At 41.1% G+C, this 27536-nt stretch overlaps 1 protein-coding gene across 9 annotated transcripts in view; it reads right to left on the reverse strand.

Annotated features, from left to right (window-relative positions):
- The window catches only part of PLCL2 (phospholipase C like 2), a 216895-nt gene that overhangs the window by 24409 nt on the left and 164950 nt on the right, over window positions 1-27536 (reverse strand). For all 9 annotated transcript variants that reach the window (XM_061587414.1, XM_061587412.1, XM_061587406.1 and 6 more), the window contains exon 5: window positions 4886-4961. In XM_061587414.1, the coding sequence (XP_061443398.1) occupies window positions 4886-4961 (76 nt within the window). The remainder of the gene's footprint in view (window positions 1-4885; window positions 4962-27536) is intronic.

The following is a 27536-nucleotide window of genomic DNA, read 5'->3' on the forward strand; positions in this document are numbered from 1 at the left end:
ATAAAAATGCACTAAAACTAATTATACGGGGTGGGGTATGTATCTATACAAACACACGCACACATTTTAATCTGCTGGTAGTTCAGATGTATGCTTTAGAATTTTAATCTTGTTTCGGTGTTTATTCCTTAAAGTTGCCACAAAAATCATTACGTTTGCCCTGGTCTAACTCTTCTATTATTTATCAGTGATTTGTTGGTCAACTTGTTGGAGACAAAACATATTATTTTTAAAAGCCTATTACGTACCCAAGGCTGCAATCCTAAACAGACTTACTATAGAGATTAATCTTTTTGAAGTTGGTAGGACTGAGTAAACATGCTTAATGTTCATAACAAAACAGTTATATTGTTGGATTATACTTTTACATAGTAGAATCTGCCCCAGTTAGTTACAACATGGACTACTGGGGAGGAGGGGGCTGTTGAACGTCAAACAGAAGGCAGGCATAAGCAATCATACATGATTCCCAACCATCCATACCCACACTTGTTTTAATGCTCAACCATCTGTCTATTGTTTGACTAATGAGCTCACATGTGAAAAGCTGTGATGACCAATCCAAGATCATTTTGGATTATGTATAGTTGACACCTGCAATGATAGCATTCAAGTAATATACATGGTAATTCCTCTGTGCAGTCCTTGCAAAAGCTACTATACAATGGGGAGACATTTCTTGAACTCTCTTTTTTTCATCTTTTGCTGTGGTGAGGGCTTATTAGAAATGGATAAGAAATCCCAGGATAATAGACACACCAGCTATCATTATATGAAAATATGTAAAAAGCAGAAAAAGCTGAAATTATTGCTGAGTTCAATGTATTGCTGAGTTCAATGCTGACTTTAGTGATATGTTGAAAAATTACAAAATCTATCTACACTAGAGGAAGAAAGCTAGTTCAACAGCTGTAAGGAGAGTGCTCATCTTGTATCATCTAGGTATGTTTTCCTCAGGACTGTCATCAAGCAAGGTAATGCTGTATTGCAATTACAGGAAATCTAAAGGAATGGGCGTGAATCATAATCTGATCTGGAAATTCCAACAGAACAGTTGAACATTTTATATAACTTTTCACATTACGATGACATCTTCTTATAAGAAGCATGAGGACCACCAAGAGGGGAATAGAGGATGCTGCTGTACCAAGTACAGTTCCAGCAGGGTACCAAACTGGAAGCTGCTCCCCCCACCCCAAAAACGTAAGTCTTTAGGTCTCATAAGATGAATGTTATGAAGCAAAATGTGCAGCCACAGTTCAAAGTAATTGGTTTGTGAGATAAAAGCCTTTAGTGTTTTAGCCAAAGAGTGAAGTCAGAGCTGTGATTGATGCTAAAGAGAAATTTCAAGTCATACAAACACCAGCAAAGAGCCCGAAATTGCTCTAAAATAACCCACCACCATGGAGAAGAGACTTCCTGGCTCATTTTGAAGCTGTCTTCTCTGGTGCTCGAGTTTTTCTCTAAATTCAGACAAAAGAGAAGAACTGCCTGGTGTACTTTGAAGGGACTTCCTGGATTATTTATTCAAGCACAGGGATCTGAATCTTAGTTGCTATAAATCTTAAATCTCTTTTGACACCACCACCCCCAATAATGCCAAGGCTGGCCTTGCACTGAATGTATTGCCAGCCTAAGATCAATTAACAAAAGCCTAAAGTAACGTAAGAGATTTACAATTCATGAAACTTTAATTCTTTGAATAGGCAGAAATTAAGCAGGTTAAGTCTTTCCTATTACAGAACTAAAATTGGGGGGAACTTTTACTGGTTGACCATATGTCTGTTGGACATCTTATGGCTTGTGTGCGGCCCTTGATTTGTTTTTGGGACCTCCAACCAACCTACAAATGAAAATGATGCAAAGTGCATGCAAATTTGTGTCCTCTTTCATGAGTGAGCAGAAGGCCCAATCCACATACAGGGTACTGGGCCCATGAATTCCTGTTAGAATCCCTGAGAAGTATCTCATTACTTTTAAGAAAAAGAGCAGATTGTTTCAAACAGCAGTTTCCCTTAATTCTGCTTTGCTAATTTGTGTATTGAGTCTGATGAGAGGAATGAATTAACCAATATGTAATTCTAATACTGATCAGTGAAGCAAATATTTCTCTCCTAAGCAATGCAACCTGATGGCGCATTCATGGTTTTTGTATTAATTCATGCCTACTACATTCTGATGGATTAGATAAAAAGGCTTACTTTCTGCCAACTAAACAAGATGCCAGTTAAGACGATAGCTCTTTCATTATGCAACATAGTGACTTACACATCTTGTTTACAATTTCAAATAAGAAAAAAAAATCCCCTTAGATCTGCATTCTTGCAATTCTCAATACAGTGGCTACAAAGGCTCTAAAAGGCAAAATTGTCATATGGCATGAATGACAAATTGCCTTAGGAAATACACTTGCAGGCTGCCATTTGGCTAAAGAGGTATTACTGCAGGAACGAACACTACTGAAAAACAGCATAAACGAAAAAGAAATGAAGATGTCTTAAAAGGGGGTTCTTTCTGATGCAAAGAAGTAGAATAATAGCTCTATACAGATGGTTTTTTGTGGTCAACGTTCTGTTGATACAGCATTAAGACACTGAGAAATCTCTTCAGTTTTTAATACTACATACAAAACTGTAACATGTGAAGGAGAACACTAGGCTGCAAATGTTCTACCTGACATGTTAGTTTTCTATGTGGAGGAAATTATTTTGTATGGAGGAGTCAGTCGTGTGTACCTCCATCTGTAGCTTGAAGTGGTACCCCCCATACACACACCTTTAGGGGTGAATTAGACTTAAAATAAACTATTGTGCCCTTTACTTAAAAAATTGTAGAGTATTTCTATAGAGGTTAAGAATGAATTACTCATTTAAGCCACAAATTGATTTAATTAATTAATTAACACAGCAAGTTGGGTTAACAGATCTTTTTTCTGAGCTTATTAACAAGACTAAAAATTTACAAGTTAACTTGTTAAGGATTCATCATGCTAAAACAGAAGCTCACATTTTGTAGCTCTACCCTTCCCAACATTTTCATATAAACCCCATATAATCAGTAGATATATAGTCGTGTGTATGAGAGAGATTTATGTAGACTGACTCATGCGCGCACATACACACAAAACACGCAGAAGGATTTTGATCCTTAAATACAACCAGCCTATGGTAAAATTCCATTGCAATCAGTTTCACCCTCATGGATTTGTGGGATTAGAAATGTAGCTCAAGGTTGCTGCTTCCTGAAATAATTTACAAAGTCAGGATACCATGTTAAAAAATACTAACCTTTCTCTTAAATCCTTCATAATGAAGGAAGACTTGGCCTTAATTAAACACAGTACAAAAAAATATTCAGCAACCTTGTTTGACATAGAATAAACATAGGGGTGACTAAACACTGGAGGTTTATCAGCTACACCAAGGTACTTATTAATACAAATACTTGACAGCTGAACATGTTACATTGAACCATATAAAGCAGTTTGCTAAATTATGCCCTGACCCATGGAGCAAGTCAGACTTCATATGTATATCTCATTCAACTACCCCATCTACCACTTCACCTACTCAGCTACACCACAGAGGGCTCCCAAATAATCCAGAGGCATGTGAAAGCTACTTAAAACTTTTACCAGTTTGCTAGACAGATTACTGAAATTGCCTGGACATGGGAAGAGGCCACATAATAGCAGTGATCCAAATAGTTAAGACATTGTAAATCACAGCAGCCATATGAAGCAGTCTCTAGGAACTTCAACATGAGGACCAGAAGATGCACACTGGCACAAAGAAAAGGCACTATGAATGAACTAACACCACCTCCAAAGTGAAAGTGCTAGTAAGACTTTTTTTAATTGGGTAACAAGTATTTCCACCAATACTTCAACAGTGCAATCCTATACCTGTCTACTTAGAGAAGATCAATGGAGTTTACTCTCAGGTAAAGATATACGATTACAGCCTTGATAGACCAAGTGGGAAGGAGCAGGTTGTTATACAATTCTTCATCAAAGAGAAGAGAGTTCTGTCCAACTAAAAAATGCTATGCTATTTAGACCAATAATCATCCGTCACTTTCTCTTTGTAAAATTATCAGACCTTAATATTTCAAACCCTTCAATAATTAAAACTGTATCTGTTCAGTTCAACGGCAAAATGCATGCCTTTGTGGTTCTAGGAAATTTAACCACACCTGCAAAGGAAGTTTTTTTTTTCTGCTTTACAAACAAGAAAAATTAAGTACAAACTAAATGACCTATAAACGTGAGATCCGCTGGCTCACAACCCACAACACCACACACATTGCTTCCAGATGGCTTAAATCCATATTTAGTGAAAATATAGTGCGTTGGCAGGATTTCTCTATTGCACAGTCAAATAAAAGATGGAAATAATTGAGAGAGGTTGTATACTATGTATTATAAATATTATATGTGATTTAAAATGCCATTAAACTTTCTTTGTCAGGTGGAAGCTGCTCATTTAATACTTGTCCCAGTTAACACGTTTAGATTTTGGCATTGGCAGACTAAGGCAATCTTGATTCTTTTCCCAGTTAAGACTCGTTTGTGACCTTTGACAAATCACTTGCCAAATGTTTCATTCAGCCAAAAAAGAAGTTTATATTCACTGTGAGTAGAAATGAAAAATGAAAGAATAGAATACTCCATGTATTAAATAAATGCCTCTAACATAACCCTTGACATATTGAACACAAAACCAAAAAGTAAGTAATTTAAATTCATCTATTGAATCCTGTTGGTTATATAACATCTTGATGTGGAAAATTTTTATGTTTAGTAGATTACAGAACCCATTGCAGAATGCAGAGCAAAAGTGTTACATGTATTTGTATTTTTTTTTAATAAGAGAGTTGTCCTTACCTGCTTTTTGGCACTGGGCTATTTTTTCATATACATTATCTGCATTTTCTATCAGAGTCTTGATAGTATGAATCATCTGTAGTAACAAAATAACTTGTTTAAGCATTTAAATGAACATATCAAAAAGAGATTCCTGACCTATCCAGCCCCATGAAGCTGGCACTGACTGTCACTCTATGTCCTGGGTCTCAGCAGAGGATCTTTCCCAACCCAAAGCCCTTTCTTACCTGAAGATACCAGAGATTAAACTTGGGGCCTTCTACATGCAAAGCATGAGTGCTACCATTGCCCTTCCTTAAACTTTTAAATGTAACATTCTCAGAAAAAATGGAATTACTACATTATTGGTGACTATTGCATTGCTACTACTTTTAAAAAGCTATTGTATTTAGAAGATTTATATCCTACTTTTCTCAGAGTCTCAAAGTATCTTTCTGATAGCGTGGATTTTAACTTGAAAAGTTCATATAGGTACTAGTCAATCTGGAGTTTGATATTATATGAATGTGCAAGTTTGTATAATAACTAATATCTCCCTAATGAAAATATATCCACAATGCTGTTATTTATACTTATTCCTTTATCTGATGAAATGCCAAATAGTCCTTCTTCGGTAGCTCATATTCCAAGATTGTGTATGAGTTTGTGGATTCTACATTCAGCTTTACAATAAAATACATAGGTTGCTCCTTTTAAAATACTTCTTCCATGAAAACATTTTATACACATTTCATTCCACAAATCCTGGAAGCCACCTTGAACTCTGATGTGGATTTTATGGCTAGAATTTAAATAGGTCCAGCGTAGAAGCATAAAGGCCCATAATCCTGAATTGAGTATCTCTTGTCAGAACAAAAAGTTGTCAAACAAACAGGGCCTGAGGTCTGTTAACCATTTTCTCACAGATCCATTTCCTAGCAAGGAGACCAGAACAATGACACTACCATGCCACTGTATTGATGGGTTGAAATAGTTTTCAGTAAAGAAAGGGAGAACAGCCACAACACTGCGTCTACAAGAAGTGTCTCTGAGCCAGATGAGGGCAACTTCGTATAGTTTTGTAATCCCCACACTCCCGAGAACAGAACTGAAGGTGTCGGAGCATGGGCAGATGGTCCTGTCTTAGTTTCTCTCTCATAAGCAGGGTGCAAAAGGTCATGCACTGATTAACTGCCTGATGTGTTTGTTTAAAACTCTGCCTCTAATAGTAAACAATTATTTTGTTTATTATTAGCAGAATGAAAAGATTACAGAGCCAACTCTATAAATAAATAAATGCACAGAAAGACAAATAACTTTTAAATTATTTTTAAACTTTTAAAAACATTAGGAAGTAACATCAATTAAGCAGACAAAAATCTTGGCATGCCCTTAATTATACTGTGCTGGATCATAAATCTTGAGCTCACCAACTGATTTCATATTCAACATTTTTAAACTTTGGCCTATGAAGCAGCCAAGTTTAAGGATAAAGGATTGGATCTAGACTACATCATGTTTAGAGTAAACCCATTAAGTCCCATTTATTTAAATAGGTTTTCTCTAAGCATGACAAAGTCTGGAGCCATCTCCAACATTTTGTGAGTGTTAACTTTGTAAAGACTCAATGCAATAGTCTTCAATGCAGCAAGAAGTGCACATCCACTTTGTGGTTGTCATGCTTACATGATCCATCTCCAAAATACAAAAAAATCCAACCGCAGTAAGGAATCCTCCATAGTCTTCTTTTTGTTTTGAGATTTATTATTTACTTATTCCTTCAGTGTCTCACTTTCAGGGTACTTGGAGTTCATTCAAAAAACTGTTTTTCATTACCTCCACTCAGTGAAGTAAATTTACTTGAGCTTTATTCTAGTTTGCTGTCTTCCTCTATCACAACGTATTTTTCTGCTTCACCCTGAAACTACTCTGTACACTGTTCCAGACCAAATGGCTCAATATGCAGAATCAAATCATGACTTAATAATCTAAGATATGCACAAGCTTTGTGCACCCACATAAAGTCCCTTTACTCCTTCCTTTGTGCAAGTGGCAAAACAAGTCAACAAGCAGCAGTTAACCATAGCTTCCCATTAAAATGTGAACTGGAAATTGTGGTTGGTGGCTTCCAAACAAACTATTTCTAATGGTACTTCATATGTGCACAGTTGTGCACCATCTTAAGTAGCTAAGAATGCTTAAGAATATCTTAACTACTCAGGGCTCAGGATCTATGCAAATATCAAATACAGGGAAAGGTGATGGTGCCAGGGCATCCGGTAAGGGAATATTAACCCACCAAACAAGGCAATTCAATAATTACTGACAGAAGATAAAAAGCTATTTGTCAGATAGTGATCCCTTGAGAACATATACTAACTGAGATGGGGAGTAACCACTGAGTAGCCACAAGTCTATCATAAGTAGTACATGAGTATGTAGAGGCCTTAGTGGGTGGTTAATCTGTGGCCCTCCAGATGGTGTTGGACTCCAGCTCTCATCAGCCCCAGGCACCATAGCCTATAGTCAGGTATGATGCGATTTGGAGTCCAACAACACTGGTTGAGTGACTGGCCCAAGGTCACTCACTTGTATCTCAGCCAGAATATAAACCTCTGTTACAGATAGCATCCAATCATAAGTCATGCATTTATGGGAGTAGGATATCACATTTGCCCAAGTACAAAAGGTGGCATATCTAGTGCTGGGAAAATCACCCAGAGAAGCACAACTTGTGCTTAGTACACAACATATAGATAACACTGCATGTTTTGTGTTACAATTGATTATGTGGAAATGCCTGGAGTTTACTTTTCAACTTTTTAATCCTGGTGCCATTATCTTCAGGATTAGGCAAAACTATTTAGTTGGTAAAGTGTCTGAGAGAAGCAGAGATTAACACTTTTATTTGTATTCAAATGCAGTATTATGAAAATTATAATGATATTTGGAAAATTGTTATTTGGTATGCATGTAAAAAAAGATCCTCCGTGGCACAGAGTGGTAAGCGGCGGTAATGCAGCCGAGGCTCTGCTCACGGCCGGAGTTCGATTCCAACGGAAGGAGGAAGTCGAATCTCCAGTAAAAGGGGTCGAGATCCACTCAGCCTTCCATCCATCCGTGGTCGGTAAAATGAGTACCTGGCATATGCTGGGGGGTAAAGAAAGGCCGGGGAACTGGCAATCCCACCCCATATATACGGTCTGCCTAGTAAACGTCGCAAGACATCACCCTAAGAGTCGGAAACGACTCGCACTATAAGTGCGGGGACAACTTTACCTTTACCTTTTTATGCATGTAAATCTAATTTTTTCTCTACACCTTTTGTTGTATGCCACCAGCACTACTACCAGGCATACTTAATTAACACAGCAAGAAAATAGAAAAGCCTTGCTGGGTCAAGCAAAAGGTTCATCTTGTCTAGCATCCTATTTAACATGGTGACCAACTCCATGCTTTTGGGAAGCCTCAAGCGTGGCATTAATCTCCTGTCTGTTGTCCTTCCCCCCAGCAAATGGTATCCAATGGCATACTTTCTCTAACCGTTGAAGTTCCATTATAACCTTCGTGACTGATGGACCTATGTTCCATCAATTTGTATAATTCCTTTTAAAGCCATCACCACATCTTGGGGCAGTAAATTCTATAAATTAATTAAGCATTGTGTGAAGAAGCATTTTATTTTTGTCTGTTATGAATCAACTAGGTGCGCCTGGCGCCAACACTGTTATCTTTTTGGCACCAGGTCAAGACTTTCCTCTTCTCCCAGGCATTTTAGCATGTGTTTTTAAATTATTTTAAATTTTTAAATTGTGTTTTAAATTGTTTTTAAAAGATGTGTTTTAAATTTGTATATTTGTTTTAATGTTTTTAGTTACTGTAAACCGCCCAGAGAGCTTCGGCTATGGGGCGGTATATAAATAAAATAAATAAAACAATAATAAACAATAAAGTTAGGTACTCCTGGTATAGACCAAGAGGATATGAGCGTGCCCAAACCACTACTATGTTCTTAGTTTATTAGCATTTTTCAATGTCGTAGTCCTCCTTCAATTCCTCTTTCAGCAAAGCAAACTAACCTCATCTCAAGTTTGTTAGTTGCCTTTGGTTAAATGCTTTTCCAGAGGAGTGGGCATGTTTGGCAGGCTCAAAAAGGAAGATGTTATTACAGAAATAATATGGCTTGGGAGAAGGCCCACTGATGATATACATATCACTCTATGGTAAGTGTAATGAGTTTCATAACTTCTATAATCATATTGGTAACAATGCATAAAATATATTAAACTTAATAGCTAATAGCTTTCAATATGATTTCTGAAACTTTACCTCGTTCGTATACATTATAATTTCAATGGTAACAACTTCTGGGACTGGTGAAGTACAGGCCTTCACTTCAGAGCAGCTTTTTATGTCAACCTCTCTGACAGCACATAGAGAAAAGAACTGGCAAACAAGACAGCAATCAATAGTAACCTCATTACAGACCAGCTGTGGTTAGGCCCAGACAGTCAAAGTCGATTTATAATGAAGTGTAATTGATCTTTCTACTGCTTTAAGTGCTGTCCAAAATTGTCAATGTAAGAAAACAAAGCTTCTGGGCGTTACTTATGTTTACACTAAAGTACTTGTCAATAAGACTGCTTGGCCAAGGTTTAAGAGATCAAATCTGTGTGAAGTTCCCAATTTCACTGCTTCTCAAATACAGAAATCATATTTATATTGTGGACTACATGGGGCCATTCATCCATGAGGCATGTAGAAAACCTGCAGAGAAAACTCTTGACCTCTGCAGAGCAGCTTGAAAGTATATTTCCTAATTTAACTACCTTAAAGTGCACAGACCACATCGCTGACAGAGCAACAAGCTGCATGTATTTAATATGGGCTCCTTTTGGGAGAAACGGCAGGATATAAATTTAATTATTGTTATTAGTAATATCATCCCTGTTTCCTCTCCTTCCTATCTCAGCTGCCTTCTGCTAAAATAATGCCCCTTCTACCCGAGAATATAAGATACAATGCAAGTTCATACATTAGTCATTAGTTGTACATATATCACTGTTTCTAGGCACCAGGTAGAAACATTTCTGTTCAACCAGGCTTTTGGAGCTTAATTTTCTACATATTGTCAGGTGGGAATGAGTTGGATTTTGCTTTTGTGAGTATTTTATAAAATATTATATCATTATGTTTTAAAGATTTTCAGCTGCTTTGAAATCATTTTTTGGAGAAACGCAACTAATTAATGATGATGATACATAGAACCTACATATCTATAAATTAGAAGGGTACAATCTGTTAAGAACGTAACAGCAGCCTTGCTGGAGCAGACCAGAGGCCCATCTAGTCCTGGATCTTGTTCTCATAGTGGCAAACTACATGCTTATGGGAAGACCACAAGGAGGCCATGAAAGCAATAGCACTCTTCCTTGTGCTCCCCAGCAACTTTTATTGAGTGTACCGCCCTGGGCTCCTACTAGGAGGAAGGGCGAGATATCAATCAATCAATCAATTGCCTCTGATACTGGATATACTTACACAGCCATCATGACCAGTAGCCACTGATAGCCTTATCCTCCATGAATCCACCTAAACTCCTTTTAAAGCCATCCAAGTTGGTGGTCATCAACTTGCGGCAGGGAATTCCATAATTTTAAGTATGTACTAGTATATTTTTCTGTCCTGAATCTTCCCACATTCAAACTCATTGCATAACCTCAGGTTCTAGTACTATGAGAAAGGGAGAAAAGTTTCTTTATATCCACTTTCTCCACATCATTCACAAATTGTATTGTTAGGAGTGCTCAGGCTAATCCCCACTTTGGGTTCTTTGGAGTCGAAGGGGTGGCAAGGCTCTGGACTACATTTCCCATCCACAGCCCATTTTCTGACTCATTGTGCCTTCCTGAGTATCATGAAATGAGGACAAGATGCAAGGACCATCTTTTGGCACTTTTAGAGAAACGTGAAGAGTCTGAATTAAATGTTATGTCAATGATTTCCCTCATGCCCAGTAGAACAATCCCATTGTTCAAAGACAGCATTAGAAACAGAACTAGTTTTTCTGAGTGTCAGCAAGAGATACACACATAACATGAGATCACCCCTCCTTTCACATTGATTGGTACGAGGGAAAGTGTATTTAAGAGCAGGGTTGGAGATCCAGAATGGTGATCTGAACTCTAACATGCATAACTATGCTCTCAAGGAATACAACGCAGGACTCCAGGCCACAGATCAGGAAGGGAGTTTGTGTCTCGGGGTAAACCTTGAGGCAAAAAGATTCTTTCCTGTTTTTTGGTCAGAGCTCCTTCACATCACTTCAGCTATATTCCACTGCCCGCTCCTGGGTCTAGGATAGGTAATCTCTGCTACCTGTCATTCCTTATAGTAGTAGGAATCTCTTTTATCTCTTTAGTTTAAAGTTATGAATGGGTTAGGATATGAATGATGAATGCTGCCACGCACCCAGTAATTTTGTCATGCTATTCTTCTCTTTTCTCTCAATAAAAGAAAGCTTTGCTTTAGTCTGGTTTGGACCTGAAATTCGTGAGTTACACACACACTATTTAGTTAACATTTCAGGGCAAAGCGCTTGGTTTATCCCTAGCAAAAGATCCCCCTCCTCTCAAGGAGGCGTGTTTAATAGGACACGTGAGTGGCAGGTTCACACACTCAGGTTCCCAACAGACAGTTCTGTCCCCCCTTACCTTTTTTTTTTTTTTGCTAAAATGAAAGTGTTGGGACACTCTTCTCTGTGTGAAAAGTGATAAATAAGTAAACTAAAATGCTGCAAACTTTCTTCAAAAGGAAGTTGCTCCTATCCCATGATCATTTTTGGTTGCCATTTTCTGTACTTATTCTAGTTCTATAATATCTTTTGTGGAAAGTTTAGGAAAGGGCAACGAAAATGAACAAGGGGATTGGAACAGTCACACAATCCTATCTGTACTGTTTTATCCCTTTCAAACCTAAAATACTATGGTGGTGCAGACACCCTTTCTTTGAATTACCTCTTCTTGGAAAGTAAGTTTTGCTTGCAATTTTTGTTACAGAATTTCCAGTGCCAAACCAGGAACCCACTACACAGTGTTAAAAGTAGCATATCTATTTGACAGTGGGATGGTTACTTCAAGAAAGCAAAATAAAACTCTGACTGCACACTAGGATCCCTTTCTGGATCCCAGCTGTCAGGTCCTATTCATAATTCATAAGAACTCTTTGGATCTCTCACGAAACAACTCCTCTGATGTCCCACCATTTTGGTATTTCACACATAACATAACCTTGGAAGGTTTACATTTCCTTACATTAAAAGTACAATCAACCTGTTTTTGTATTATCCACTTTATCTCATTGTTATAAGTTACCCATTTAATTTATAAGAACTTTCAGCTAAAGGGAAGCTGACCCAGGAACTGTTGTACTTTTGGAGACCTTCATGATAACCACAAGGCATAGTGAGAATGAAACAAAAGTGTAAATCAGAGATAGCCCATGCACTCACTATGGAAACCAAGATTTGTTTTTATAACATTCCATAAGGAAATGCCATGTTTTCAATCTATTACACAGCAAAGGCTGCAGCATGTTAAAACACAAGTTATCAACTAGCTATGCAACATAAAAGAAAGAGTTCTTATTCTTAATTTAATTTAAGCATAGTTTGCCATAACTCCACCATAGACATCACTGTGATTTACATACAATCCCTATACATTTGCAGAAACACCATTTCTTGCCAACAGAGACTTTCCTTGCCTCCTATATGTAGGTGATCCTACCAAATCATCTTTTTTGACAGATTCCTAATGTATTGTTGTGATGCTTCCAGGTACATACAACTACAAGTGTGGTTTTACAGGAGCAAATACCAACAATGTTTCACATGCAATGTGGACAGGCCTTTTGCTTTGTACTGAATCTGAGCTTTCACAGCCTTTCACCTTGCTCCTAAAAGTTATGAAAATGTGCACATATTGTAATATAGTTTCAAACAGTGTTTAAGTTTCCAGCCCAACAAAATTCTTAGATATATTAATATTAATTAAACTGATTATTTGTTTGCAACTGTAAATACAACCTCCTCACTATCTGGGCCCTGCCATCAGAGCTCATGGTAAAGAAAATGATGGTAATCCAACTGTGACTGTCCATTGACAGAAAAAAACTGTTAGCAGAATAGGGGAGGGAAGCAATTTTTGGCAACTCCCACTCTGCCCTGCAGCTTCCAAGCCCACCATCATACAGTCCACTCTGGAGGGTTCTCCAAGCTTCTGAAGCAGATTTAGAAGAGGCTGCAAGGCTGCAGGAAAGGGACTCAGCAAAAATTACCTCCCTCCTTCTTTCTGCGGATGGATGTTAGAATAGCACCCTATGCTTTTTTAAATTACCTCTCATCATCCGTTTAAAGAATGAAATCATGTATGTGGTTGTGAAACTTTAGTCTCCGTTGGCTCTCCATGTGCAATCATCCAACTCTGCAGCATAGCAAAGATGGATAATTCTCAATGCTTAGAAATGCTTCAGAAAAGTGAGGGGAATAAAAGGAGGACACTGCCAGTGTTCCAGGCTGCACAGTGGTGGGATCCAATTCTCTTCAATCAGGTATCAATAATATATTATGCCAACAGAATAGAATCCCCAAAGGAGGAGACTTTGCTATCATTCTTTATCTTTCAGTAAACACATACACATTTACACAGCTACTCAGTTCAAATTGGAAAAAGAAGGAACAGAATACAGTGATGCCCATGTGCATGATTGTGAGATCTGCAAGTATGCAACAGTGAAAACTTGCGGGACTGCCCCATGTCAATTCTATGGCCCACACATTGTCTCCAGAGCCCACCCACTCTCAGTGTGAAAATGGAATGGGTTTTCGCACATTGCTAAAAACATAAAGGCCAACAAAAAAAGATTATTTAAATACATAAGCAGCAAGAAGCAGTTAGACCAGCCTTTCGCAACCAACTCCCATCAGCCTCAGCCAGCATTGCCAATGGCTGAGGCTGATGGGAGTTGTGGTCCAACATCTGGAGGCACACCGGTTGGGAAAGGCTGAGTTAGACCTTTGGATGACAAGGGAGTCAAAAGTGCGCTAGAAGGAGAATAATGAGATTGCAGAGAAGCTGAATAAATTCTTTATTATTTTATTTTACTTATTAGATTTATATCCCGCCCTTTTTCCCAGTAGGAGCCCAGGGTGGCAATTCTTTGCGTCTGTTTTCACAGTGGAAGATATAGAGCAGATCCTTGTGCCTGAACTTTCACAGGAAGGGAGTCTGAGGAACTGAGGCAAATAAGTTTGACAACAGACAAAACAGAGGCAACTAGTGGTGACAAGAAACAAAGTTGTAGGCCTTACAGACAAAATAAAATTGCACAAATTGCCGGGTCCAGATGGCATCTACCCAAGCGTTTTTGAAGAACTAAAATGTGAAATTGTTGGTCTACTATAAGAACATAACATAAGAAGAGCCTGCTGGATAGGCCAGTGGCCCATCTAGTCCAGCATCCTGTTCTCACAGTGGCCAACCAGGTGCCTGGGGGAAGCCCGCAAGCAGGACCCAAGTGCAAGAACACTCTCCCCTCCTGAGGCTTCCGGCAACTGGTTTTCAGAAGCATGCTGCCTCTGACTAGGGTGGCAGAGCACAGCCATCATGGCTAGTAGCCATTGATAGCCCTGTCCTCCATGAATTTGTCTAATCTTCTTTTAAAGCCATCCAAGCTGGTGGCCATTACTGCATCTTGTGGGAGCAAATTCCATAGTTTAACTATGCGCTGAGTAAAGAAGTACTTCCTTTTGTCTGTCCTGAATCTTCCAACATTCAGCTTCTTTGAATGTCCACGACTTCTAGTATTATGAGAGAGGGAGAAGAACTTTTCTCTATCCACTTTCTCAATGCCATGCCTACTTTTATACACTTCTATCATGTCTCCTCTGACCCGCCTTTTCTCTAAACTAAAAAGCCCCAAATGCTGCAACCTTTCCTCGTAAGGGAGTCGCTCCATCCCCTTGATCATTCTGGTTGCCCTCTTCTGAACCTTTTCCAACTCTATAATATCCTTTTTGAGATGAGGCGACCAGAACTGTACACACTATTCCAAATGTGGCCGCACCATAGATTTATACAACGGCATTATGATATCGGCTGTTTTATTTTCAATACCTTTCCTAATTATTGCTAGTATGAAATTTGCCTTTTTCACAGCTGCCGCACACTGGGTCGACATTTTCATCCTGCTGTCCACTACAACCCCGAGGTCTCTCTCCTGGTCGGTCACCGCCAGTTCAGACCCCATGAGCGTATATGTGAAATTAAGATTTTTTGCTCCAATATGCATAATTTACACTTGTTTATATTGAATTGCATTTGCCATTTTTCCGCCCATTCACTCAGTTTGGAGAGGTCTTTTTGGAGCTCTTCGCAATCCCTTTTTGTTTTAACAACCCTGAACAATTTAGTGTCGTCAGCAAACTTGGCCACTTCACTGCTCACTCCTAATTCTAGGTCATTAATGAACAAGTTGAAAAGTACAGGTCCCAATACCGATCCTTGAGGGACTCCACTTTCTACAGCCCTCCATTGGGAGAACTGTCCGTTTATTCCTACTCTCTGCTTTCTGCTTCTTAACCAATTCCTTATCCACAAGAGGACCTCTCCTCTTATTCCATGACTGCTGAGCTTCCTCAGAAGCCTTTGGTGAGGTACCTTGTCAAACGCTTTTTGAAAGTCTAAGTACACTATGTCCACTGGATCACCTCTATCTATATGCTTGTTGACACTCTCAAAGAATTCTAATAGGTTACTGAGACAGGACTTTCCCTTGCAGAAGCCATGCTGGCTCTGCTTCAGCAAGGCTTGTTCTTCTATGTGCTTAGTTAATCTAGCTTTAATAATACTTTCTACCAGTTTTCCAGGGACAGAAGTTAAGCTAACTGGCCTGTAATTTCCAGGATCCCCCCTGGATCCCTTTTTGAAGATTGGCGTTACATTTGCCATTTTCCAGTCCTCAGGCACGGAGGAGGACCCAAGGGACAAATTACATATTTTAGTTAGCAGATCAGCAATTTCACATTTGAGTTCTTTGAGAACTCTCGGGTGGATGCCATCCGGGCCCGGTGATTTGTCAGTTTTTATATTGTCCATTAAGCTTAGAACTTCCTCTCTCGTTACCACTATTTGTCTCAGTTCCTCAGAATCCCTTCCTGCAAATGTTAGTTCAGGTTCAGGGATCTGCCCTATATCTTCCACTGTGAAGACAGATGCAAAGAATTCATTTAGCTTCTCTGCAATCTCCTTATCGTTCTTTAGGACACCTTTGACTCCCTTATCATCCAAGGGTCCAATTGTCTCCCCAGATGGTCTCCTGCTTTGAATGTATTTATAGAATTTGTTGGTTTTTATGTTCTTAGCAATGTGCTCCTCAAATTCTTTTTTAGCATCCCTTATTGTCTTCTTGCATTTCTTTTGCCAGAGTTTGTGTTCTTTTTTATTTTCTTCATTCGGACAAGACTTCCATTTTCTGAAGGAAGACTTTTTGCCTCTAAGAGCTTCCTTGACTTTGCTCGTTAACCATGCTGGCATCTTCTTGGCCCTGGCGGTACCTTTTCTGATCTGCGGTATGCACTATATATAAGCCCTGAGGTAACCCAGCAGGACCTACACCTTGCTGCTGTGGCCTCCTGCAAAACTCCATCTGCAGGCTTCCTCGGGTGTCAGCTGCTACTCCCTGCAAGGCCTTGGTGCCAGCTGAAGCCAGTTGGGGCTAACAAGGGAGAAGCCAACTGCTTGAGGGTGGGGAAGAGAGCTCCCTTTTATAAGAGCCACCTCTAGCCAAGGCTCTCCCCGCCCCCCAGTGTCAGGTGTCTTTTAACATGTGCTGGGGTAGAAGTAGTCGGGGGCCCGCCATTGAGGTAATATTGGGCAGGCGACGTAACAACAGTGGGAGGCAGACTGGCCATTACAGGGGGATATAAGACATCTTCGTGCTTGCATCCCTTCTGGTCCCCCTTCAAACCCTCGGGACACTGGTAACTATGCTGGGAACTCCCTGGATCTTACTGTCCTGCTGATGAATGCAAGGTCAGTGACTAATAAAACCACTTTAATTCAGGACTTAATCCTGGATGAATGCGTTGGCCTTGCTTGAATTACCGAAACCTGGCTAAATGACCAAGGCAAAGTAGGTTTCTCCCAGCTCTGCCCACCAGGTTTTGTGGCACTCCAGCAGTCTAGATCCAGGGGACAGGGAGGTGGAGTCACAACTGTCTGCATGGAATCTATCTCCCGTCAGGTACACCTCCAGCTTTGAGTGTGTGTGCCTGGCATTGGGTCAGGGAGACAGAGTGGGGATTCTGTTGGTGTACCATCCATCCTGCTGCCCAACAATCTCCCTCCCTGACTGGTGTAGCTGGTCTCGGCGTTGGTGTTACAGTTCCCCAGGTTGATGGCCCTCGGCGACTTCAACATACATGCTGATGTTAGACTCACAGATCCAGCTCAGGACTTCATGGCTGCCATGACAACCATGGGGCTCTCCCTAATATCATCTGGACCAACGCATGTGGCAGGACACACACTTGATCTTGTGTTCTGATCGGGACAGGAACAAGGTGATCTAAGGGTGGAGACGTTCTTAGTGACTCCGTTGTCATGGACAGATCACCACCTGACAAGGTTTAGACTTTGTGCTCCCAGTAACCTTTGCAGGGGTGAAGGGCCAATTAAGATGGTCTGCCCCTGGAGACTCATGGATCCAGAAGGCTTCCTGAATGCTCTGGGGGATATTCCCAGCATGACTGGCAATACTGCCGAAGCCCTGGTCAATCTCTGGAATACGGAGGTGACCCGGGCAGTAGACACTATTGCTCCAAAGCACACTCTCTCACTAGGGAAGGCCCATAATACACCTTGATTTAGTCAAACCTTGGGCCTGATGAAACGGCAGGGACGACGGCTAGAGCGACGATGGAGAAAAACTCACCCCACTTCTGATCGAACACAGGCTAGAGCCCATTTTCGAGCCTATCATGTGGCAGTGATGGCAGTGAAGAAAGGGCACTTCTCTGCCACCATTGCGTCTGCTCAGTGTCATCCGGAGATTCTTTTCCAGGTGGTCTGGGGTCTTTTGGTCTCTGGCCCTACATTAGACTCTGAGCTCTAGTTGCTCGCTGTGACATGTTTGCAAGGCACTTTGCAGATAAAATTGCTTCATTCAGACTGACTTGGACTCCTCATTAACTACAGTTGTGCCAGATGTCCCCGAAGCTTCCTCTGGTCATTTTTCTATGGATATTTTTCTGCTTGTAAAGCCTAAAGATGTGGACAGGATTCTGGGAGAATTGAGGGCCACTACTTGTTCCCTTGACCCTTGCCCGTCCTGGTTAATCAAATCTGCCAGAGGGGGAGTGGCTGAATGGTTGGCATATTTAATTAGCACCTCCCTGAGGGAAGGTTCTATACCAACATTGTTGAAGGAGGCTGTGATAAGACCTTTGTTAAAAAAGCCTTCGTTAGACCCTGTGGATCCTAACAACTTCTGCCCAGTCTCTAATCTTCCCTTTCTGGGCAAGGAGATTGACAGGGTAGTGGCTGCTCAGCTCCAAGTTTTCCTGGATGAATCGGACTATCTACACCCTTTTCAATCAGGCTTCAGGCCTGGCCATGGGACAGAGACTGCCTTGGTCGCCCTGCTTGATGACCGACGCTGGGCATCAGACAGGGGGAGTGCATCCCTGTTGGCGCTGCTGGACCTCTCAGCAGCCTTCGATACAATCAACCATGGTATCTTTCTGGGCCGTCTAGGTGGGATGGAATTGGGAGGCACTGTTTTACGGTGGCTCCGGTCCTACCTGACAGACAGGACCCAGAAAGTGGTGCTGGGAGACTACTGCTTGACCCCCTGGACGTTGGCCTGTGGGGTACAGCAAGGTTCCATTCTGTCTCCCATGCTCTTTAACATTTATATGAAACCACTGGGAGAGGTCATCAGGAGATTTGAAGTACAATGTCATCAATATGCTGATGACACTCAGCACTGTCTCTCCCTACCATCTGATTGCAGGGAGGGAGTGCTCATTCTAAACTGGTGCCTGGAGTCTGTGAAGGGCTGGATGTGGGCTAACAAACTGAAACTTAATCCAGACAAGAAGGAAGTACTGCTAGTCAAGGAAAAAACTGCACCAGGGATGGGGTTGCAACCTGTTCTGGATGGGGTTGCACTCCCCTTGAAGGAGCAGGTCCGCAGTTTGGGAGTCCTCCTGGATCCTGCCCTGCTGCTTGAATATCAGGTGGCTGCAGTAGCCAGGAGTGCTTGGGGCCAACTCAAACTGGTCTACCAGCTGCGTCCGTTCCTGGAGGCAGTTGACTTGGCCACAGTGACAGATGCATTGGTGACATTGAGGCTTGATTACTGTAATGCACTCTATGTGGGGCTGCCTTTGAAAACGGTTCGGAAATTGCAGTTGGTTCAAAATGCAGCAGCCAGAATGTTAACTGGAGCATGGCGCAGGGAGCATATTACCCCTGTGCTTTATTGACTCCACTGGCTCCCAATTTCTTTCCAGGCCCAATTCAAAGTGCTGGTTCTGACCTTTAAAGCCCTAAACGGCCTTGGACCAATGTACATGAGGGACCGCTTACCTGCCTGGGATTTAAGATCATCTGCCTCTGTTCTCCTTTGTGTGCCTGGAATAAAAGATGTTAGATTGACAGGCACACAGGAGAGAGCTTTTTTAGCTGTGGCACCCAAGCTTTGGAATACTCTACCCCAAGAAGTTCACTCTGCTCCCTCCCTGTCGGTTTTCCAGAGATATCTGAAAACGATCTTGTTCTGAAGAGCATTTGGGAGGGACTGAAGGTAGAGCCTGACACTGATTTTATGCCTTCTACATTAAATTTTACCTTTGTAGTCCCTTTAATACCATGTTTGATTTTATTTTTGTAAGCCACTCTGAGGGCCCTATTATAGGGTAGGAGAGACAGACAGACAGACAGACAGAGACAGAGACAGAGAGAGGCTGTATACTATAGCCAGCATGGATTGGTCACATTCCGCAATGTTAAATCTAAATAAACCCATGCCATCCTGATGCTTCCCATAAGCTCACTTCAAAACAAAACCTTACAAAACTTATAGTCCTGAACTCAGCAATGCTTGCTTAACAACCTTCTCAATTTTCATGGCGATACACAAAACAGTCAGAGAGAATAGAGAGTTCAAAGTCAAAAAATAGAGGAGGGAAACCCAGAGCCCTTTTGGACTTTTTTCTCTGAGAGTTCTCATAATCTGCTGAAATTCATTAAAGATCAGCCATGTTCACAGAGTACCTGTAATCCTAATACTGACCTTGCCCCATACTCTGACCTTCATCTTCTGCAGTTTAAAAGTTAAAAAATGCCTGGCTGATTTTTAATTAATTTAAGAAATATTGGCTGGAACCCTATGATAACGCGAGGCATGCTCGGTAAGAACCAACTGTCAGTGTCATGGCTTCCCTCAGAGAATCCTGGGAAGTGTGGTTTGTGAAGGGTGCTGAGAGGAGACTCCTATTCCACTGACACAGCTCCAGTGCCAAACTGGTTTAACAGTTAGCCACTCTGATTGAAGGTCTGTGAGGGGAACAGGGCGTCTCCTTTCAACTCTCAGCACCCTTCACTAGCTACACTTCCCAGGATCCTTTGAAAGAAGCCATGACTGTCCAAAGTGAACTAAAGGCCTGGTGTGGATGTGGCCAGGGACAGCTTTGGTTTAAATTTGGGTGGGAGGCTATGTGTGCCTGCTGTAGAATAAAAAGGTGAGGGAAACGCTGAAAAGCAATGATACTGTTCACAATGTTTTCCTTTTGGAAAGGAAAGAGTTTTCCCCTCTGTCCAGTGGCCACCCACCCAATCTCATCCCCTCCCCTCCCTGCCCCTCCACCAGGTCAGTGTTGGACTAGGACCTGGGAGACCAGGGTTCGAATCCCCACACAGCCATGAAGCTGACTGGGTGACCCAGTCACTGCCTCTCAGCCTCAGAGGAAGGCAACGGTAAAACTACCTCTGAATACCATTTATCATGAAAACCCTATTCAAAGGGTCGCCATAGGTTCGGTCAACTTGAAGGCAGTCCATTTCTTGTCAACATTTAAAAAAAACATTTTAAAAAAAGCTTTAAAAACATCTTTTAAAAAGGGTTAAAAACATTATTAAAAAAACATATTAACAAGCAATTCTAACACAGACGCAGACTGGGATAGGACTCAACTTAAAAGGCTTGTTGAAAGAGGAAAGTCTTCAAAAGGCGCCAAATAGATAGCAGAGATGGCGCCTGCCTAATATTCAACGGGAGGGAATTTCACAGGGTAGGTGCCGCCACACTAAAAGTCCATTTCCTATATTGTGCAGAACAAACCTCCTGATAAGATGGTATCTGCAGGAGGCCCTCACCTGCAAAGCACAGTGATCGACTGGGTATATAAGGCGTAAGACGGTCTTTTGGGTATTGTTAAAAGGATTAGAAGTAGAGAGTAGTAATAAGTGGACAGTTTAACCCAACTGAGGAATGGAGAAAGTGGAGCCCTCCAAGTATAGGGACCTATAATTTTTAACTTGTTCATACATTATTTAGAGTTGGGGTGACCATGACATAGCCAGATTTGCTGGTTATACCAATTTGTTCCGGGAGATTGTGATACAAAAAGATTGTGAAGAGCTCCAAAAGGATCTGTCTAAACTGAGTGTATAGGCAGTAAAAATAAAAATGCAGTTCAGTGTAAACAACTGCAAAGTGATGCAAGTTGGGGCAAAAAAATCTTAATTTCCCATATAGGGGTCTGAGGTCATGAGGTCTGAACTGGCAGTGACTGACCTTGGGATCACAGTGGCTACCTCAATGAAGATCCACTTGGATACTGAACCCAGTTTTGGTCATCTCAGCTCAAAAAGGAAACTGTAGATCTGGAAAAAGTTTCAGAAATAGGCAACCAAAATGATTGAGGGGATGGAGCAACCCCCTATGAAAAAAGGTTACACCATTTGAGGCTTTTTAGTTTAGGGAAAATGTAAGGGGATACATGATATAGAGGTGTATAAAATTCTGCATGGCATACAGCAAGTAGACAGAGAGAAGGTTCTCTCATAACACTAGAACTCAGGGACATCCAATGAAGCTAAATGTTGGAAGATTCAGAATAAACAAGAGAAAGTACTTCTTTACACAGCACATAGTTAAACTATGAAATTGGCTTCCACAAGAGACAGTGATAGCCACCAAATTGGATGACTTTAAAAATGGTTAGAAAAATTCATGGAGGATAAGGCTATCAATGGCTCCTAGCTACAATGACCATGCTCAGCCTCCGCTGTTGGAGGACTGTGCCTCTGAATGCCAGTTGCTGAGAATCACAAGTGGGGAGAATGCGGCTGCACTCAGGTCTTGCTTTTGGGCTTCCCATCGCCATCTGGTTGGCCACTGTGAACTGGATGGGCCATTGGCCTGATCCATCAGGCTCTTTAAGTTCTTAATGTGAAAATGGAATGTGTTACTATCTTTAAGTCCTTGGTGTCCAACACAGTCGCCACATGTGATAAAATGGCTATTGACCTATGGTGAATTGGTGCTTTACTTCTACCATCTATTTTTTTAAATAAATGTTTAACTAACATTCTTTTATACATGTACCAGTTCAAAAATTGTCCATCCTCAGCCTTAAAAACTCACAGATTCGTCCTTGGGTCCAATACACTTTTCCAATTCTTAAAAAATACAGAATTCATGCAAGATCAATTTCATCTTGACATCTACAATTCTCAACTCTCTCAAGAGTTTGTGGGGTTTCTTTCTTTGGAGAACCACCTTTCAAGACAGAAGTGATTTTACTTTCAAGTACTGAACATTTGAAAGATGATTCCATTGTTACGATGTGGACTAATATTTTAAATCAAAATGAATTTGTGGTTCTAAACTGTTGAACTGTTTTCAATTTTTGGTTCAACATGGCTCTGCAAATCAACTTTTTATGTGGTAAAAATAGTAAAATCAAAATATAGGTCACAGATATTGGATAAAATGTGGAGTATTCTAACTGATTTTATGCCTAATTTCCCTGCGCTACTTAATCAAAAGACATGCCAGATTTCTCACTAACTCTTTCAATAAATAATACAGATAATTATTGTGTATTTTCCTACCCTCAAAACACAGTTTAAAAATCTTCTTTGTTGTGGCAAAAATGTTAATACATTTGCCACAATTTTGGAAAAACTGTTGGACACCTCTGATTTAAGTCCACCTTTTCACTAAAGACAGAACTCGCTAGAGAGGGAGCCAACTTTGGGAAAATATAATAGAGATGTTTAATTTTAGCTTGCTAATAGCAATTTTTGTGCGTTTCCCTTTTTCATATACTAGAGGCTGTATAGTTTAGGGAGGGCAGCTGTGAGAGAACTAGAAAAGGTCCTCAAATGCAAAGATCTATCACTGAGCACTAAAGTCAGGATCATTCAGACCATGGTATTCCCGATCTCTATGTATGGATGTGAAGGTTGGACAATGAAAAAAGCAGATAAGAGAAAAATCAACTCATTTGAAATGTGGTGTGGGAGGAGAGCTTTGCAGATACCATGAACTGTGAAAATAATTGGGTGTTAGAAGATATTAAACCAGAACTATCACTAGAAGCTAAAATGATGAAACTGATGATGAATCTTTATTGCAGAATTAGCCATAGGCCATATGCAAGATACAAACAGGTAAAACATTAAAAGGTATAAAATTAACACATCATGTCCAAGCATTTCGTGTGGGACTTGGCAGGGCATTTGTCTCTGCGGCAAAGGACTCTCTCAGTTTTTGAGCTGCAACCGCAAAATTGGCAGTTGCAAAGGTCACTAAACTAAAAACATCGGATAAAAGCGCGTAAACTCTTTCGCTGTCAGAGCAAGGGCCTAAGAAATTTAAAAAGGGAGAAAGAAATTTTTGTCTGGGGTCATCAAAAAGTGGGCAGTGGAGTAAATAGTGCACGATGTCCTCGATGGCCTTGCAACCATAAATGCATTGGTGCTGGTTCACAGGAATACCCCGAAACCGTCCTTCAAGATAGGCCGTAGGCATGACTTGGAAACGGAGAGCCGTAAAGGCTCTTCTAATGGGGGGTCTATCTATGGCTTCTAAATAGTTTGAGATATGGTGATTGAGTTTGATGCAAGGGTACCATCTTGAGAAGGGGGCCATCTCAATAGATGCACGGTCCTGTGCAGCGTCATGGTCAAGAATACAATTGCGAAGGGCAATGTTACTGAGCTCCATAAGTGTAGCTGGAGAGAGGTCATATTTGGAAAGAATTGTCAGCCATTCTGAGGTTCCCTCCATCGACTGCAATTGTTCTTGCCAACACTGTTTGGCCAAAGATGCGTCGTCCATATTATTGAGTCAAAGCCAGTATCTTAGAAGAGCTAAGTCTATGCGTGCCGTTATTGAAGGCAGTCCCAGTTCAGCTCTAAGATGGGCTGCCGGGGTCCCCTGTGGGAGACCTAACAATTGCCTCATGAATATGTTCTGGATGGACTCAAGTTTAGTTCTGGCCGTATTTCCCCAGAGTTCAACTCCATATAAGATTTTGGGGAGTATTTTTGCTTTAAATATTTTTATCAGCGGGGGGATAAGCTGCCCCCCCCGTGTAAAAAAGAACTTTTTGGTTTGTCCTAATGCACGGGAACCGGCTAGGACCGCTGCCTTGATTTGCGGGATCCAAGATAAACTATTGGACAGATGTACACCCAGATATTTAAAAGTGGGAACTTGTTCAAGAGTGGCCCCATTTAAAAGCCAGCTGTTTTTGGCTTTCCTAAATTTGCCGCAGATCATGACTTTTGATTTTGACTGATTAATTTTGAGATTTTGGGAATCGTAGTACTCTTTCAATTTGTGTATCATGCGTCTGAGCCCAATTTGTGTTTGGGAGCATAATACCACGTCGTCAGCATATAAGAGGGTACTGATCTTTTTGTCTCCAATAGAGGGGGGGGGAAAGGCAGGTGATGTAAGTGCTTCAACAAGATCATTAATAAAGAAAGTGAATAAGAAAGGAGCCAATAGGCAGCCTTGTTTAACCCCCCTGAGGACTGGGATTTTAGTTGACAAGGAGCCCGTGTTGCTTTGACGTACGCTGGATTGGTAGAGAGCCCTAATCAGCCAGTACAGTCTTTTATCTATGTTTGAATTGGCCAGTTTTTGCCATAAAAGCCCCCTGTCCACTGAGTCGAAAGCCACACTAAAGTCAACAAAAGCTAGATATAAAGAGCTTTGAGATGATATAGTGTGAAAAACTGATCGGTTGTGCTTTTTTTTGGTCTAAAGCCAGCCTGTTCCTCACATATTATGTGATTTGACTGGTCCCAGACTTTTAGCTTATTTAGGAGCAGTTGGCTATACAGCTTCGATGGTATATCAAGTAGACTTATGGGGCGGTAGTTTGCTGGTATGGTGGGGTCTCCTTTTTTGAGAATGGGGACCACAATGCTGGTTAACCAGCCATGTGGGATTTTACCTGTGCTGTTTATGTGAGTGAAAAGGGCGGCAAGTAAGGGAGCCCACCATGATGAATCTTGTTTTAGGAAATCTGGAGGTAGCATGCCCTCCCCAGGGGCTTTTCCAGATTTCAAGGAGGATATAAGCTCTCCGACTTCTTCAGAAGTAATTGGTGGCCAAGGCGGAAGGCCAACCAACTCTTTTGCTATCTCCACTGGACTTAAGGGGAGTGGGCTGCCAAAGATTGAACTGAAATGGGCAACCCAGTCCTCTTGAATAATTGGAGGAATATATATATAAGGCGCTGGATCTAGATTTCCCTGCAGAAGTCTCCAAAATTCAGACTCATTACTAGCACGGGCCGCTTTTGCTAGGGTCTTCCAATTTGCCTGGTGAAAGGATTGTTTTTTATTTTTGAGTAGAGTTTTATAGGCCCTTCTCTGTGTAAGTAATTGATGGAAAGTATCAGAATTGTTGTTGACTCGGAATGATTTAATTAATTGGATAAGATGTTTCTTGGAAGCCCTGCATTCTTTGTCAAACCAGGTATTGAGGTGTGAGGAGGCTGGAAAGACCGTAAGGGCTGTTATCCGTGGACTGAGCTCAGTTATGATAGATTCACATACACTGATACTGTTCTGAGGAACTGTTATTGCCATGTGGCGTAATGAAGGGAGAGGACTTATTTGCAGCATACTGTGGGCCCTTGTCCCTATATCTTGTGACCATTTACGACATATACGGCCATCCAGAGAATCGTGACGGGAAGTCTTTGCAAGGAGCGAGTTACAAGGAACCCTAAGAGATAGCTTTAGGGGCAGGTGATCGCTTTCTGGTCTTGGTAATACATCCAGTTGCTTAACCCTGTTTATCAAAGTTTGAGAGCCTATAAAGTAGTCCACTAAGCTGGCCCCTGTCCTTGCTAAGTATGTAAAATTGCCTTTGGAAAGATCTAGAGGGGAGCCATTTAGGAAAACCAGCTGAAATTTTTGTAATCAATGGCTAAGGGCTACTCCATATTTATTTACTGTGTGATCTTTTGCTGATCTATATGAGAGAGGAAAACCCTCCAGTGAATCACAAAGATTTACATGGCCCTTTGGAAATCTTGGTCCCAACCTTGCATTGAAATCACCGCCAAGGAGGGGCTCATAGGACGGATAACTATCTTGGAGTGTTTCCAAGAAGGATTCCAGCGACTTCCAGGGAGAAACTGGCTGAGAAGAGTTGGACGGAGAAATATAAATATTGATACAAATAATGGGCGGGAGGCCAGGAAACTTCAAACCCACGGCTAGAGAGCAAGCCGGGGCCTCTTCTTTAAGCTCTATGACATGACCAGTGAGGTGAGTGGCGACCAATATTGCCAGGCCACCTCTCCCTTGTCCTTTGGGTGCAAATTTAGTGGCAAGTTTCTGCCAAGATTTATAACCCAAAGTCCGATTGGCTCATCAGATATGAGCCAGGTTTCCTGGATAAAAATCATATCGAAGGTTTGTAGGAACTGTTTAAAGGCCAGGTCCGTCAACTTGTTCTTCCATCCGGCTATGTTCCATGATAGTATAGACAATGGGGGATCCAAGGCCTGAATGCTCAGTGTATTGGGTCCGTTGTGAGTTTTGGAAGTAGAAACAGAGTCATTTAAATTAGTTAGTATATTTTGCTGTTGTCATGCACATGGGGTGATGATGTTCACTAATGGGGTTAGAACACTAACATTCAAAATTACTCAGGCTGTGAGTACTGGGTTCCTCGGGAACTCTAATTTTGTCCTCCGGATTTTATCCGGGGTACCCAATTCTTCCGGTTGTAAAAAACGCCTTTCAAGCCAGGTTAAGTTTGGCGCCGGTAAGGGGGAGTCCAGAGCCTTTTTATTATGTTGGATATCTAAAAAAACCCGTCTTACTGACAGAAGTTGAAACACCAATGTTGTTATTTGGTGCTAAGGGTTGCCAAGGAGAACAAGTTTCTAGATTTATGAATGAGGAGTCGATGAAGTCTTCCAAAGCAGAGGGAGGGCAGTTTGAGAGGTCGACTCCATTTGCCTCAGGGTGTTCCTTTGTTAGTCTTTGAATGAGATGAGATAGTCTGTTAACAATTTTTGCCTGTTCAATTTTAGGCAATCGGCCATATGATTCTAGGAGAGAATGTT

Source organism: Rhineura floridana, chromosome 10, assembly GCF_030035675.1.
Source record: "Rhineura floridana isolate rRhiFlo1 chromosome 10, rRhiFlo1.hap2, whole genome shotgun sequence".
NCBI classification, from domain to species: Eukaryota; Metazoa; Chordata; class Lepidosauria; order Squamata; family Rhineuridae; genus Rhineura; species Rhineura floridana.